At 34.9% G+C, this 18175-nt stretch overlaps 1 protein-coding gene and 1 pseudogene across 1 annotated transcript in view; one reads left to right on the forward strand and one right to left on the reverse strand.

Moving 5' to 3' along the window:
• The window catches only part of LOC118977063 (gamma-1-syntrophin-like), a 263268-nt gene that overhangs the window by 112890 nt on the left and 132203 nt on the right, over positions 1-18175 (reverse strand). Inside the window, exons 8-9 of the mRNA XM_037031825.1 lie at positions 10873-10955; positions 4578-4708 (exon numbers count right to left, since the gene is read on the reverse strand). Coding sequence (XP_036887720.1) covers positions 4578-4708; positions 10873-10955 — 214 coding nt within the window. The remainder of the gene's footprint in view (positions 1-4577; positions 4709-10872; positions 10956-18175) is intronic.
• On the forward strand, positions 14047-16768 carry LOC118977067 (protein farnesyltransferase/geranylgeranyltransferase type-1 subunit alpha-like; annotated as a pseudogene).

The raw sequence follows: 18175 nt of genomic DNA on the forward strand, positions 1-18175 counted from the left end.
TTGGTGAATACGGGGATGTGCCCATGTGATAAAATGCTATGGAACTAAACCTAATCATACATGAAAGCTGAATGAGTGGTGAATTTTACCAATGTTACTTTCTAAAATGTGGTATTGTACTACAATTCTGCAAGATGTTACCATTTGAGAAAATAGGTAATTGGAAAATGGAATCTCTTGTACTTTTTAAACCATATGAGAAATATACAATTAACTCAAGATAAAATATTTAATGATAAAAAACAAAATATAAAGTTTTAAAAGGAATACAAATATTAAAAAGGTAGATATCCCAACCTTCTCAGTAATTACATTAAAGTAAATAGACTTAATGATCTAAATAAAAAACTAAGATTGTTACTTTTGTTTAAAACAAAAAGACAAATCCATACATATACAGCTCAGAGGAGATATATTTCATAGATAAAGACTTAGAAGAGTTGAAAACAGCATGAAATTTTCTCAGAAAACAAACACGGATCTGCCTTTTGACCCAACAATTCCACTGCTAGGGTTATATCCTAAGAACCCTGAAACACCAATCCAAAAGAACCTATGAGCCCCAATGTTCACAGCAGCACAATTTACAATAGCCAAGTATTGGAATTTAATTTTGATCTGGAAGCAACCACTTCAAAAAAAGTGATACAAAGCATTTTGAAAATACAGGGCATCTAGATGAAAATTAATGTATGGATTGCAGGAAGGACACTGAAAGAAGGATTGTCTTAAACTTAATAAGAGAAGAGGCATGTAGGAACATGGTTGAATGGAGTAGTTACTCTGATGATGAATGAAGAGGCCCAGATATTTCTCTTAATTTAAAAAAGTGTTTATTTCCACATAGAAGCCACAGGTACAATTGACAATAGGGAACACTTTGATTGATTCCTTAGTCAACACCAGAGCTACTTATTTGGGTCTAAAGACAAAAATGGGCAAAGAAATGAGGCAATCATCTCAGGAGCAGGGATTACCAGATAAATGTAACGAAAGGCCTTTTTCTATCCTTCCTAGTGTTTAAATTTTAAGGGACCTATTCTTAACCTAAAAATGGTGTAGAGTTATTCCAATGAGGCCTTGGAATACCTCAAGAATGTGTTCTTTTTCCTTATAACAAAGAAATTTTAAACTAATTAAGTCTATTTGATATACTTCAAGTATGCAATATGGTATGTTTTGTCAAATAAATAATAATAACTATGTTCTATTTGTATACCTATGTTTTATCATTAAATTGGATATTCTAGAAGTCAAAAAAGACTTAGAAGAGTTGAAAGATGAATAAAAATATATACAGTGTAAATATTAATCAACACATAGCTGGTGTAATTATCCCATTGTTAAAGTAGACTTGAAAGCACAAACATTTCCAGAGATGCAGAACATTTTATAATAAAAGGTTCATACTTTATGAAGTTTTAGAAATCCCAAATCTGCTAGTATCTAATAACATAAAATTAAGTATATATAGCATGTATTAATACAACTGAAATATACATATAAAGTCACTATCAGTGGGAGATTTGAATGAACCTTTCTTAATATCTAATATAATAAACATACAAAAACATCATCAATGATACAGCAGATCAGAATACCTAGTAAACAAATCTGACCTCTTGAAGTATGTAGAACATAAAACAAAAGAAATATATAGAGCACTATACTAAATAAACACTTTAAGTGTATATGTCACATCTGCCAAAATGACTCATATACTGGGTAAACCAAGCCTCAAAATTATCAGAAGATTGAAATCATTCAGCATAAAATTATACTAGAAAGCAACAACAAAAAAGGTAATTAGAAAATTCTAAAATACCTTAATATTTTATAATACACTTTAAAATAGTCAATGGGTCAAGTAAGTAATAAAAATTAGAAAATATCATTAAATATATTTTTGTTTTTTATTGTATTTTTCATTACTATTTAGTCCCTTTAAAAAATATGAACATCAATACTCATGATCTTCTGATTCTGACCAAGAAGGAGTAGCCCCATTTTTCCCAGGTGTTACCCACTATAGCTAAAGAACATCGAACATAACCCAACAATAATTATATTTTGTCGCTGAAAGGTACAATGATAAAACAGATTTCCAGGGACCTCAGGACCTGAGAAAGGCAAGGTGGTAAATCTCCTGGGTTTCCTCATTGCCTCCCATACATTCTAGAAAGATGCTCTAGAAGCCTCTTGCCAAGAGTCACCAACAGCAAGACCAAAAAATGCTCCAAGGAAAGCTTATTAAAGCTGGTTAAAAAAAAAAAAAAACTGGGAAATAAGTGAGCTAAAAACATTAAATCTTTTTGGTAACCTTCCCTAATCTCAGCAAATATCTATATAGAGAGACAATGTGCCCTTTCCCTCAATGTTATAGCAGAAGTGAACAGGGGGCTGGTTTCTCACCCATCCTCTAATTCTTCCACCTGATGGTGTTCAAGGGGCCAAGCAGGTTGCTGATCTTCCATTCTCCACCTGGAAGAAGCAGGCAGCACCCAATTCCTTCCCAGGGTACTTAGTGAGGTCCAATGGGGAGCTGAACCTCCATCCCCACCTTGCAGCAATTAAACTGAGGGAGGTGGTATGTGATGTGGCTAGTCAGTACTCTGCCTCCCTCCAATTCTGACCATCATGACTGAGCTGGGAGATGAACAACCACTCCCACCAATCACCAGCAAGGTGGAATCAGGTGATAGGAGGTGAGGCTGGTTTCTCTCAGCTTTTCCTTCATTCCCTCAGTTCTCAGCAGGTTTCTGTGGTGAGCTGAGCTTCTATCACCCAGTAGAAACAAAACAAGGCAAATCATCCTTTCATGTCCACCCTCCCAGGTGGCAGCAGGGAGCAGAGTCAAGAGAGAAACTGAACTGACACTGTATTTTCAGGTCCTGAAAGAAAAGAATTGTCTACCACAAATTCTATAGCCAGGGAAAGTATCCTTAGGAATGAAGTTAAAATAAAGATATTCTCAGACAAAGAGAAACTAAAATAATTTGATTTCAGCAAAGTCACCTTTAAGGAATGGCTAAAAAAAAAAATTAAATGGAAAGAAAATGTTAACAGAAGGCTTGGAACTTCAGGGAAAAAAACTTTGGTGTGGGTAAACATTGGGTTAAATACAGAATGTAGGTTTACATTGTTCACACGAAAATAGTATAGCAATTAATAAATACTAATATAAGAATAAACTCTGTGTTTCACAAACTCACAACTATAAATCTACTTTTGCTCCACCTTGTATTCCACCCTATACAGATTACCCTTTTTGTATGAGTTTTTAAAACTATTTTGATAACTAACACAAAATATCATATTACCTCATAGGGTACTTGATGTATGTATAGGAAACTAAGATAATTATACTTACAAATTGGGGAGGATAAAAGGACCTAAATGGAATTAATGTTTCTATACTTTATTCAAAGTAGTTAATTGTCAAAAGTAGAAGCAAACTTTGATTGTAATGTCCAGCTCTGATTACACATATTGGAAAAAAGTCTAAAAAACAAATAATCAAATGAGGGTTTGGCAAAACTGTGACTTATGAGCTAAATCTAGCCTGTCATCTGTTTTTATAAATACGGTTTTACTGGAACAGAGCCATGCGCATTCAGTTATATACTGTGTACCGCAGTTTTCATTATGAAAGAGCAGAGATGAGTAGTTGGGACAGGGATGTTAGAGCCCACAAAGCCCAAAATGTTTTTTAAATATTTATTTATTTATCTTTAGAGGGGAAGGAAGAAGAGAGGAAGAGAAACATCAATGTATGGTTGCTTCTTGTGCATCCCCTGCTGGGAACAGGCCCCTGCTGGGAACTGGCCTGCAACCCAAGCATGTGCCTTCACTGGGAATCGAACCGCGATCGTCTGGTTCGCAGGCCCGCGCTCAATCCACTGAGCTACACCAGCCAGGGCCCAAAATATTTACTGTAGCATTTTTACAGAAAACTTTCTGGACCCCAAGAACTTCCATCTCAACTATAAGGACAAAAATCAAGCCCCAAAGTTTAAGGAATGGAAACAATCAAGTAAGCAGCAGAAAAAATCATGATTTATAATATATACACATAATGAAGACTTTCAATAAAGTCCCAAATTAGTCCACTGGAAAAAAATTTAGTAAAATTTACAACTCCCTAGTATAACTTACCAAGATTTAAAAAAAAACAATTTTTAAGAATGAAAAAGATATCACTAGTGTCCCTACACTTATTTAAAGATAATAATCTGAGAATATTATAAACTACAAAAGAATAACCCCTCGCTATTAAGTAAACTATATAATTTCCTTAAAAAATAAAACATTGAAAAGAACACAAAAATCCAATAAAACCATATCTATTAAAGAAACTGAATCCATTACAAAGTTAGAATCAAAGTAAGTTTTTTCCCCACTAGATTAATAAATGTTTTACTGTATTATACTCTTTTTTTGTCTAGTCCTTCCTACTATTAGGAATATCCTAAAAATAACCATAAGGCATATGATGTTAACAGTTTGACAAAAGTTCTGTTTTTCAATCAACAGAAAATCAGAACTCAGAAAATCAGAAAATCGTAACAGTAACTCACCGACTCAAATCTGTCCCAGGCACATACTGAGAGAACCGACAGTGAAGCAGAGGGATCAGTCTGAGGTCACACCATCGCTTTTCCCATCTCAAGCCTGGAGATGTTGGCCATGAAGAACATGATAATGTGTCCTGAAAAGAGTATCAACATTCAGTATTGTTTTTTTTTTTCTTTTGGGGTTTTGAGTTTCTATGTCACAAATTCTTTTCATTTGAGGATGTATTCTTTCCTAAATAATCAAAATATATTTACAGCCCTGGCTGGTGTAGCTCAGTGGATTGAGCGTGGGCAGTGAACCAAAGGGTCACCAGTTCGATTCCCATCAGGGCACATGCCTGAGTTGTGGGCCAAGTCCCCATTGAAATTGAACAAAACAAATTGACAAAAACAAGTTGTACTTAATTCAATTAGCCAGTATTTTCTGAGTATCCGGTAGGTACAAAACACTTGTGAATGCTTCTGATTTATCAGTTACTTGCAAATATTTCTGAATATAATGAATTATAAGACAACTTTTAAAAACTACTCAAATAAATATCTATTGCTTTAACTTCATGTTTATAAAATGTTTATATTTTATTGTATTGTTAAATCAGATACTGCTGATTTCAAATTACATGTCTTTTATGTTTTATTAGAAGTTTGGATTATTTTTTCATGTATAGACAAGACAGATTTGAATAAAATTTGTGCTTTAAACTTGCCACTGATTTATGCTATCATTATACAAGTCTCGCTGTTTTTTTTCCTCATGGCCCTAGCACATGGAATAATGTTGATATTTAAGTCAGCATGGGTTGTAACAGGCCAAGGCTTAATTTTATCAGGGGACTGTTTATCCTGATTTCTCTACTCTATTTCTGAATAATGATTTTAGAAAGAGGTTATATTTTAATCATGTTGAAACCACTAGTCTCTTATTAACCTTTTCTTTCAGATATTAATTTATTTTAAATTGTTTAGGGAATAAAAATAACAACTCTTGTTATCACTAAAGGTCAAATGTTCTTTGGAATTATTATGTTATTTGTCTCCAATGGTGGAAATACAAAACTACTAAATCCTTAAAACAGTTTAGAACACTGAGACCCCCCCCCCCCAGTAAGACCCCCTAGTGTGGGGCCCTCTGCTGGTGCTTCAGTGAGCACTTTAGTTTAAGACACCTATCCTTTGGTGCAAGACTGTTGTCTTTAATATGTATCTGGTGGCGGCAAAAACACAAACATAGGTTTCATATTAATATTTTTCCTGGTCTTCATGTCAGATGTTGTAGATAATCAGCATGGGGTCATTCAGGTGGCCACACAACAGGGTGATGAAGACTCAGACTCCAGATAAGAATTAGACCACTTGACTTCAAAATACCAGTTTCCCAGCTGATTAGTCCTTCAACCTAGGAGCAGGTTAGGTGAACTGTCTGTGCCTTGTTGTGCCTACTTCCAAAAATAAGGCTATGCCAAGACTCCTCTAACAAAGCATTAAAAAAACCAAAGTATTTTTAGACATCACTAGAATGTTGCTTCCCTACATTTCTTTATGAAGGCACTTGAAGAAACAATAATCCTTTGTGACACACTAGGATAAACAGGTCAGGTTGCTGTGGTTAGGCCAGAACTAACCACAGGTATCTTAAGTGTTGCAGATCTCACCAGGCTGTCTTAAAATTAATCCAGTTCTACAGTCATAATTGATCCAAGCCATCCAGACAGCAAATGCAATGTCAGGGTTTGTACAGACCTACATTTTTTTCTAATTTGAGGGCAAAATCGTCTTTCACATCATAACATTTAATATTTACAAAGGTGGGCCCTGGCTGGTGTAGCTCAGTGGATTGAGCGCAGGCCTGCGAACCAGATGATCGCGGTTTGATTCCCAGTCAGGGCACATGCTTGGGTTGCAGGCCAGTTCTCGGCAGGGGCCAGTTCCCTGCAGGAGATGCACGAGAAGCAATCATACATTGATGTTTCCTTCCTCTCTCCTTCCTTTCCCCTCTGAAGATAAATAAATAATAAAATATTTAAAAAATATATTTACAAAGGTGAAACTATGAAAATAATTCACATTTGTATCTCAATTATTTTATAATTTTGCTATGTAAGTATAGACAAATTATTTAAATATGGCTCTTCATCTTTCTTGAAAGTAAAATTAATATCCCTTACTTTATATGTTTATATACAAATGGGATAGGATATGTAAAAGAACACGAAAGACAGAGTCAATAAAATATTACCAACAATGATAATCACCAATAGATGAGTATAATGTTTTACAAATCTTATTTTATAGATTTCATAGACTGGTAGACATGGAAGTACATGTGATCTTTTATACAACTTCAGTGCAGAATCTTGGTTTTGGTACCTTTAGGTACCAAAGTTGTGGAATGTCACTTTGTTTTAGTCTTTCTCCTTATAAAAATTATGCATAAGCCAGACTTCAGCTATTTAACTAATAAGGATTAATATATTTTACTTAATAGATCTGTTATTTAGTAGAATGGCTAGTGAATTTTAAAGATTATTTATCTTTATTTACTTTAATAATGAAAATGTAACATAAATTTGCCTCCTAGTCTTTCTCTGTTATAGCAATCTTAGAGTTATTTTAATTGTATACAATGTAATCTAAAATCACAAAATTTAAGGCCTATACCACTTTTCAAGAGCTTTATTCTTCAATGCCAAAATATTGTTTCCTATGTTATTAATAATGCTAATGGCAAAGTAGCATTTTCATAGTCTTTAAAATACTTTGTCCCCAAAACTTGACACATTTCAAGGTATATTGCCACAAAATAACCTTAAGGATATTCATCTCACCAAAATAGAATTGTATTGATGGCAAAATGCTGATGCAGATTTTGTTAAGGATTTGGCATAGAAAGTATTCATTAAGTATATAATTATGAAAAAATGTTTCTAAAAATCTGCCTAGATGGTTATCTGAATTTAAGTCTCCTGGTGAACATAAAGTTAATTGCTTTTCTCTACCTTGACTGGCAAACCAATTGACTCTATACCCTAAAATGGATGACCTCAAGTCCTTAGGATGTCTAGACTGTTTTTTTATGTTAGACAGTAGAGCAATGCTAATATATGATAAGATGCTATTTTCCCTTATGCTTACAATGCTGTTTCAAAAAACAAAATTGGGTGCACTTCAAATTTACTTCAGAGAATAATTAAGGCATAGAAATTAAAGTTGAAGCTACGTGGGCCCCAAATAGAATTGAGGATTTAGAACAGCAGATAATTAAATATTTCTCTTAAGACCTTATAAAATATGTGTACATTCTGTGGAAAAGTTATTTTAAAATGCATGCTTCCTGCCAAATTCCTACTGTTGATTGTTATTTAGTAATGGGTTAGAAGTAAACAAGTGCTTCATTTCTTCTAATTTTATAAATCTCTGAATAAAAATGTCATCCATTCTTCACATCTGCATCGAAGCCTATTCAGAATATGGAAGAGAAACACTGGAGACACTGGCTGTGTAAGGCTGTGTGATCTCATCAGGCTTGAAGGCTTACCCCCGTAAACAAAAGTCCCTCAGTGTTGGTGAATTAAATTAAGTCCTTTGTATAAAAGTCTCTGGCAGGTCTTTACTCTGATATTAGAATGCTAATATCCATTATTCATTTTCTTCTTATAATTAATTTGGTCCATCTGTCTATAGACCTATATTTGTCCATAGATCTGAATTTTAAGCTTTTTGGACCATAATTAACATCTCCCCTAGAACCTAGAAGAGTGTTTCCACAGAGTAAGCTCATGGCAAATATTAATTTAATTGAAATGCACTGAGGCTATTTTTCTTTATTTTTAATATACTTTATTGGAATTTGCATCTGTCTTGATTATTATGGTCTAAAATACTAAGTACCCTGAAACTTAAAGATTGTTGAAAATGTCAAAATATTTTTTTAAAAAATATCTTGTTTATTTATTTTTAGAGAGAAGGGAAGGGAAGGAGAAAGAATGAGAGAGAAATATCAATGTGTGGTTGCCTCTCATGTGTCCCCTACTGAGGACCCGACCTGCAACCCAGGCACGTGCCCTGATTGGGAATCAAACCAGCAACCCTTTGCGTCACAGGCCCATGCTCAATCCACTGAGCTACAGCAGCCAGGGCATAATTTTTAATCTTATGCTAAAAATAAAATGTGTCTCTTGAAAAACAGAAAGACATTATTTCCTGTAAATTTTTTCTGACAATTAAAAAATAAATTTATACAGCTGGATTTGTTTGGAACAATTTTGTTACACGATTACTCAATGATTTTCTACCCTTTAATCATATCTTTCTAAATGGAAACCCAACACACAAAATTAATGTCATGGATTATTTTTCATATGGCAATGAAATGAGTTAAGAACCAGAATGATTCTTACCCATAGATGTTTAACTCTGACTTTTTATTATTATAGTATAAAAATATTACTAGTCTTCTCCAACTAACTCTTAGTCAAACTAGCTCTTCCTTCCTATCTTATCAGCAAAGCTGACAGGAATTCTTCTGTGAATGTCTTGTGAAGGGAAAGTTCCCAGGAGAAACCTGTCAGGACTGAGGGAAGCAGGGGATGAGGCAGGGAGCAACCTGGCCAGAGATGTGTGCCTGGTGTGTGTGGGGGAACCGCTGCCTCATCTGCCAAGGCTCTGAAAGGGAGCCTGCCTTTATACCCCTATCACCTATCACAAGTTCCTGGCTGAAGCCACATGAAAGTACGGGTTAGTGACCCCTTATTCCCAAAAGATTTTCCTTACAAGAAGGATCAGCTGTAGATTAGGTGCAGCCAACACTCACAACCACCGAGTATACGCATGCCAGCCCAGTAAAGGGATTAGATGGGCATCAAAAGTACCAGAGTATACAGACTATGAGGGAGGAGGTGAGCAAACCATTGCTAAAGTAAAAGGTAAAGATTTGGCTGAATATTGGAAGACTGGAGAATTCAGAAGCTGATCTATATACTCGGAGCTGATGGGAGTACCGAGTATATAGATTTATTTTCTCATTAGTCAATGTTTAAGTCATTTTCCTCATTAGACCACATTTAAGATACTCAGATCTTGCCATCTTCTGAAGATTAGCATTTTAATACTAGATGTTGTGTGACAATTATTTCTCTGACAACAAAAATTGAAAATAAAGTCAACTTAAATATTCCCAGATGTAGTTAGGTTATACTTGTGGACATAATGCTTGGTCTTGCCAAGGGTCTTCAGGTTACAGATAGATAGATGATGATAGATGATGATGACATATAAATAGATAGGTAGATAGATAGATAATTGATAGATAGGTGATAGGTAGAAAGGTAGATGATAGAGAGATGATAGATGATAGAGAGATAAAGGCTTGGGGACCTAAGTCACTCAACCCACATAACAGCACTGGTGCAGTTAAGTACAGTGAAGGCCATTCAGACTTGAAGATGTTCAAGAGGAGCATTTTGAAGTAAAGTGCTTCAATTAGGTCATTTATTCCAAACAGACGATGAACTGTGTAAGTCAGAAGTAGGTATATGTCTTACATATGCCAAAATGTGGAATGAAAAAATAGAAGTTTCTTAAAGTTAGCTCTGCTAAACTTCATGTTTTTGAGCATAGTGGAAAATTGTTAGTCTTACATATAACCTGAAATAATTATTTTGTGTTAAGAATGTGTGAATGTTTTAAAGTGTAAAATACATGAAGTTTTAAAAATATTTAAAAATTCAAATAAAACCTATTTACTCCAAAATATAAGTGAACAATTAAAAATAACCTTTTATGAAATATACAAACACATATGCCAATTTTATCAATGATTAAATACATGTATAGTTTAACATTCATTATGTTTAACATAATGTATAGGTTATTTTTTCACTTTGTATATATTCCCTGGTATGTATACAAATTGCTAAGAAATCCTTCAAAATGACCAATGAAATAGCTATTTTAGCTAAATAATTTAAATAGAAAAATGGCAAAAATCATGGCAAATTATTTAGAGCATGAAATTACATGTAATATATAATGTTAAAAATGATTCTAAGATGTTATGCATAACCTCTTGAAGTTAAACGTTTCTATAGCTTATAGACTTCAGAGAAGAAAAAAATAACATTAAAAAATAAATGACCTACTTATTTTTTCCTTCCTGGCTTATCATACTACATAAATGATGAAGCAACCAAGGATTTTTTAAAAAATGTAATATCAGGTATTGAAAACTATCAGTATACATATTTTGGAGGGCTTATTTGTGTTAATATCCTCATTAATGTGAACCATGCTTCAGTCTTACTGTATTGTTGGGATGATAGTTGAGATGTAAGCCACTGTCACAAAGAGGAGACGAGGTGCCACTACTCTGGTCACTTGGTGCACCTACAGGAAACAAAAACACAATACCCTGCTGGTCAGAATGCCAGTGTTCTAGACTAATACATCCTACATTACTATGTTCATTATATTCAATTATATCAAGTAAATCAGGTAGTATAATTAATTTTTATTTCATTCATAAGCCAGAGTTATGCAAATAAGTTAATTGACTAAAGTTATTGGAGCACTAAGAGAGACTTGCAAATATTGATCTTCGATTTAAAAAAAATTAAGGCTTTATAAGGTAAACAAACAAGTAATATTTTATTTTATTATCCAAAGTGGACTATTCTTATGAATCATATTTATAACAGTTAATAGTGCAGGATTTTGTTTGTCTTTAAATTTCTACATAACTCATGTTTCAACCTACTGCCAAATTCTATCTTTAGATACCATAATTTTCCATGATGCAAAAACAACGTTTTTCTGTGGGCTCTTGGTAAATACTATAATTGAAAATATCCTTTTGACAGCAACTACTTTTGCATAATGTGACTAAAATCTTAAACCTACTAATATCTATTTTTAAAACATAAGTTATGTGTGTCTAAAGATTGTTGTTTTTTAACTAGTTCCTTCCGCTTCTTTCCATTATTAAACCCCTCCCCTGTACCCTCATCACTGTCACTCTGTTCCATGTTCCCATGACTGCAGTTCTACTTTGTCCATTAGTTTATTTTGTTCATTAAATTCCCCTTATAAGTGAGGTCATATGGTATTTGTTTTTCACCAACTGGCTTATTTCACTTAACATAGTATTCTCCAGTTCCATCCATGATGTTGCAAAAGGTAGAAGGAGTCCCTTCTTTCTTTCTGTTGTGTAGTATTCCATTATATAAATGTACCACCATTTTCTGACCCACTCATTTACTGATGGGCACTTAGGCTATTTCCAGACTTGGCTATTATAAATTGTGCTGCTATGAACATTGTGGTGCATGGGTTCTTTGGAATTAGTGTTTCAGGATTTTTAGGATATAGTCCCAACAGTGGAATTGCTGGGTCAAAAGGCAGTTGCATTTTTAGTTTTTTGAGGAAATTCCATATTGTTTTTCAGAATGGCTGTACCAGTTTGCATTCCCACCAGCAGTGTACTAGGGTTCCCTTTTCTCCACAACCTTGCCAGCACTTGTTGTTGATTTGGTTATGAAGGCCATTCTGACTAGTGTGACGTGGTTTCTCATTATAGTTTTAACAGACATCTCTCTGATGACTAGTGATGCTAAACATCCTTTCATATGTCTCTGGGCCTTCTGTATGCCCTCCTTGGAGAAGTGTCTGTTCAGGTCCTTGGGCCATCTTTTAAATTGGATTGTTTGTCTTCCTTGTGTGAAGTTGTGTAAGTTCTTTATATATTTTGGATATCAAACCCTCGTCCAGGGTATCATTGACAAATATATTTTCCCATATAGTTGGTTTCCTTTTCTCTTTGCTGATCTTTCCTTCAGCTGAGCAGCTTTTTAATTTGATGCAGCCCCATTTGTTTATTCTTTCCTTTATGCTCCTTGCTCTCAGGGACATATCAGTAAAAATATCATTGTGTGGAATATCTGAAATTTTCCTGCCTATATTCTCTTCAGCAATTTTGATAGAGAAGAACAAAGTAGGGAGGATCACAATACCTGGTATCAAACTATATTACAAAGTCACTGCAATGAAAACAGTCTGGTGCAGGGATAAGAAGAGACACATAGATCAATGGAACAGAATAGAGAGCCCAGAAATAAACCCATTTTTCTATAGTCAATAATATATGACAAAGGGGGCAATAGCATAAAATGGAGTAAAAATAGCCTCTTCAACAAATGGTGCTGGGAGATCTGGACAGCTACATGCAAACAAATTAAACTCGATCACCAACTTACACCATACAGAAAAATAAACTCAAGATGGACAAAAGAGTTAAATATTAGTTGTGATGCCACAATTTGGTAATTTTTTAAAATTAAGACTAGAAATATATTTCTTAATTTCTGTTTGATGTAAGTTTTTCTACAGATATTATGTTGTTTTAGAACTGCTAATGTTGATAAATATAACTTTTAACACAATTGACTCCATTTCCCTATGAGATATTATACTTCAATTTAAACATCAGATTCATAGGTAACACTTCTAAAATATTACTAATGTGTTAAAAATGATGATTTTGTTCTCCACTTTTATTATGCTAAAAGTCAGAAGTATTATTGTGCTAAAAAGAGAATCATATACATTTTCCCTAATATAATTTCTCTGCAAAGTATGAAAACAAAGATTTTATAGTCTGTTTTTTTTATTTTTTCTTGTTGATCTGCGTCTCTTTTATGAGACAATTTTTTTTAATGTACACACTTTAAAACATATACATCTTGAATTGAAAAAAAGAGAATAATAACATATCAAATTTCATGAATTGAGAACTGGACTGCAATGGACAAAAACACTGGAAAAAACTTTACCACACTTAACAATATATTACCAAATCAAAACCAGTAATTATAATTAAAAATTTTAAAAAGCTGTAATACTTCATGACTATATGGTGTTGATTCTAAGACTATAAGCTTGATTTGACATTCAAAATCAAGTTTTAAATTATCATCATATCAATAAAATTGTGTGTGTGTATCTCTCTCTCTCTCTCTCTATATATATATAGATAGATAGATAGATAGATAGATAGATAGATAGATATAATAACATCTTGATGATGTAAAAAAATTGAGACAGGAGGCACAACACCTCTTTGGACTAAGGGGAGATAGTGGCCACTAAGGGAGTCAGGAAAGCTACTGCAGGGCAATAGATCCATCACCAGAAGCTGTCACCACCCAAGTGATGCCCCCTCACACCCCAGTAGCAACTAGAAAAGATGGAAGCTGAAGCTATGGCTTTCCTATGGACAACAGGTTTCTGAGACTGAACTTGCCCACCACCTATATCTTCTACAGCAGGGGTGCCAAACTCACTTTCATCAGGGGCCATGTAGCCTCACAGTTGCCTTCAAAGGGCCGAACGTAATTTTAGGACTATATAAATGTTACTGCTCCTTAACTAAGGTCAAGGAGCTCTACTATGGAAGTCAATCTCCGCACTGTTGTCAATGTCCATGGGCCCTTCATGTACCGAACCAGATTTTAAACTAACTGAAGATTCTCTTAAGTTAAATATCTCTAATTATACAGTGTGGCATTTTTGGAGAGTTTTATTAAAGTCACTTCAAAATGACCCAAGTGAGAAAATGAGTTACAACAATGCAATAATTGAAGAACAACCCCAAAACTATCAAGTTTGGCATCATAGGCAAGTATTAGTGAAATTGTTAAATGATTCATCTCAGGAGCTTAAGTTTATTGTTAATATTCTAAATCAGGGTACAAACTAACATCATGCTTTGTAATACCCACAGTAGGTTATTCAGGAATTAAATTTTGGGATAATGAACTTCTGGCCAAGATGGAGACATAGATAGATAGATACACTTTGCCTCCTCACATAGCCACAAAAAGGTCAACAAAAAATTTGAAAAAAATAACCATAACTGCCAGAAAATTGAACTGTATGGAAGTCCCACAAGCAAAAGGTTAAAGAAACATTCACTCAGACCAATAGGACAGGCAGAGATGGGCAGCCAGAGTGGAGAGGATGCATGGTAAGGTAGCAGCTGGAGGATCAGGTGGACAAGGCTGCAGCTGGTGGAGTGGGTAGTCTCACATTTGGGTGAGGATAATCTAGGAGGAACAACTAAGGAATGAGACAGACTGTGCAACCCAAAGTTCCAGCATGGGGAAATAAAGCCTCAAAACCTCTGGCTGTAAAGACTGATGGGGGTTATGGTGGTGGGAGAAACTCCCAGCCTTGCAGGAGAGTTTGTTGGAGAGACCCACAGGGTCCTAAAACATACACAAACCCACCACCAGGGAATCAGCGCCAGAAGGCCTCAGTTTGCTTGTGGGTACTGGGGAAAGTGACTGAAAGCCAGCTGAGAGCTGAGCAAGTGGCATTTTTCCCTCTCAGACCACTGCCCCACAAGCAGCATCACAATGCAGCCAAGTGGGTTGCCCTGCCCTAGTGAATACCTAAGGCCCCACACCTTACTACATAACAGGTTCTCAAGGCAAGATACATAGCCCAAATGAAAGAGCAGATCAAAACTCAAAAAAAAAAAAAAGAACCAAGTGATGAAGAGATAGTCACCAAGTGATGAAGAGATAGATGCACAGTTCAAAATGCTGGTAGTCAGGATGCTCACAGAAATGATTGAGTATAGTTGCAAAATAGAGGGAAAAGTAAAGAGTATGAAAACTAAAACAAAGAAAAATAACAGGGGAACAACAGTGAAGGAAAAGAAACAGGGACTCAAATAAATGACTTGGAGTAGAAAGAATAAATAAACATTTAGCTAGAACAGAATGAAGAAACAAGAATTCAAAAAAATGAGGAGAGGCATAGGAACCTCCAGAAGAACCTTGAACTTTCCAACATCCAAATCATAGGAATGCCAGAAGGAGAATAGGAAGAGCAACAAATGGAAAAATTATTTGAAAAAAATAATGAAGAGAACCTCCCCAACCTGGCAAAAGACATAGACTTCCAGGAAGCTCAGAAAGTCTCAAAGAAGTCAAACCCAAGGAAGCACACACAAAAGCAGACTGTAATTAAGTTACCAAGATAAAAGATAAGGAATGAATCTTAAAAGCAGAAAGAGAAATGAAGACAGTTATCTACAAAGGAGTTCCCATAAAGACTGTCAGCTGATTTCTCAAAAGAAAACCTGCAGGCAAGAAGGGGTGGGAAGGAAGTATTCAAAGTCATGAAAGGCAAGGACCTACATCCAAGATTGCTCTATCTAGCAAAGCTATCATTTAGAATGGAAGGGCAGATAAACTGCTTCCCAGGTAAGGTTAAGTTAAAGAAGTTCATCATCACCAAGCCCTTATTATATGAAATGTTAAAGGAACTTATCTAAGAAAAAGAAGATCAACAATATGAACAGTAAAATGACAACAAACTCACAACTATCAACAACTGAACCTAAGGAGAAAAAACTAAGGAAATGACCAGAACAAGAACAGCATCACAAAAATGGAGATTGTATGGAAGGTTATCAGCAGGGAGGGAGATGGGGAGAATGGGGGGAAAGGTATAGGGAATAAGCATAAATGATAAGTATGAAATGGACAGAGGGAGGTTAAGAATAGTATAGGAAATGTAGAAGCCAAAGAACTTATATGTATGGTCCATGGACATCAACTAAGGGGAGTCGGATGCTGGTGGGAGAGGGGTGTAGGGTGGAGAGGAATAAAGGTGAGAAAAAAATGAGACAATGGTAACAGCATAATCAATAAAATATACTTAAAAAAGCTTTGAGATAATGAGATGCAGTATGTAGGCCAACTTCTTAACTGTGTGGAGTTACAGATACTTCATGAGTTTTAATACCACTGACTACAAGATCGAGAGAAGTCCAGTACATTCTAGAAATGATCAAAGTAGTAACATAAAATGAAATTGCATGAAACTGCCTGAATGGAATTTTTCAGCATTATGGTCTTTTCCAAATATCCTAATCTGTTAAACTGACTATTTGATTTAGAACTAAGTTGTAGTTCCCCCACCTAACTGCTTCATGGATATCTATGGAGATATATTAGAAGACCAATATGACAACAAGAAAGACATTCTTAATAAAGCATTAGTTATGTGAAATCCTAGCTAAAGAAAAGGACACTGTAAGAAAGGATTACCGAAGATCTATTACGAGATCCCTTCAAAGCAAATACAACAAAACGTGTGGCCTACCAACAATATACAGCAATAACACCATCTAGAACAGGGTGTCAAACTCATTTGCACCGGTGGCCCCATCAGCTTTGTGGTTGCCTTCAAAGGGCCGGATAAAATTTCAATTCCTTAATAGCTAAGGAGTAGTTACATTTATACAGTCCTGAAATTATTTCAGTCCTCCAAAGGCAACTAACTGCTAGGCTGATGTGGCCCCCCACGAAAATGAGTTTNGAGATCTCTTCAAAGCAAATACAACGAAACGTGTGGCCTACCAACAATATACAGCAATAACACCATCTAGAACAGGGTGTCAAACTCATTTGCACCGTTGGCCCCATCAGCCTTGTGGTTGCCTTCAAAGGGCCGGATAAAATTTCAATTCCTTAATAGCTAAGGAGTAGTTACATTTATACAGTCCTGAAATTATTTCAGTCCTCCAAAGGCAACTAACTGCTAGGCTGATGTGGCCCCCCACGAAAATGAGTTTGACACCCTTGATCTAGAAGAACTTGAAGGAATTTTTTTTTAAGAGACTCTAATGTGCAGCTTTAAAACTAGAGTCATCTTTCTTTTTGCCTGTGGTGTAAAGTGTGCCTTGCACAGGCATTGCTTTTTAACAGAAACTAATTGCGATGCTCCTCCAGTGCTGCTGTTATTCAGACTAGCTCTAAGTATTTTGACTTTTTGTAAAAGAAAAGTCATTGGGGTCAGAGAGTAGAAACAGAAAGCCCCCCCCCAAAAAGGAAATCTGTAGTTTTTTCAACATTCACTCTAATCAGTTAGCATTAGCTCCTCTCTAAACAGTTTATGCATCAGGACTGCAGCATACATGATCGCAGGTAAGTTGCATGTCATGGATATAAGGTAACTTGGACTTCAGCTCAAGAAGCAGGAAATGTAGTTGTCATATTAGAGATGCTAGGACATCATATCTTGCTATCACTATAACCAATTAATATGCCAAAAGAAGGACTTTGTTATAAGATTATAGATGTATCCTAAATGAATTGAGGCAAACTGTCACAAACATACTTTTAAAAAAGAGGAAGACAAAGAAAAATTCTAAATAATCGAGGAATAAAGAGACATTTCCTCAATCTAATAAAGGGCATCTATGCATACCTTTAGCTATTAATGGTAAAAGACTTGAAACTGCCTCTGTAATATCTTGAGCAAAAGAAGGATTTCTGCTTTCAGTAACCTAATCAATATTTTACTGGAGGTCCTGGCTATTGCAATAGGGAATAAGAGAAATTGAAGCATATAATTTGGAAAAAATAAGCAAAAAATTTTTAAATGACAGTCATACACAGAAAAATTTAAAGAATGTAGAAAAAAACTTACCAAAATTAATAAGAAAATTGAGATATGTTGAAGAATTTATCAATATAGAAAAATTTATTTCTGTGTTAGCAACAGATAATTAGAAAATTAAATATTTAATATAACAT

The sequence above is a fragment of the Sturnira hondurensis genome, unplaced genomic scaffold, assembly GCF_014824575.4.
Source record: "Sturnira hondurensis isolate 20B ecotype Veracruz unplaced genomic scaffold, ASM1482457v3 Scaffold0021209, whole genome shotgun sequence".
Classification (NCBI taxonomy): Eukaryota; Metazoa; Chordata; class Mammalia; order Chiroptera; family Phyllostomidae; genus Sturnira; species Sturnira hondurensis.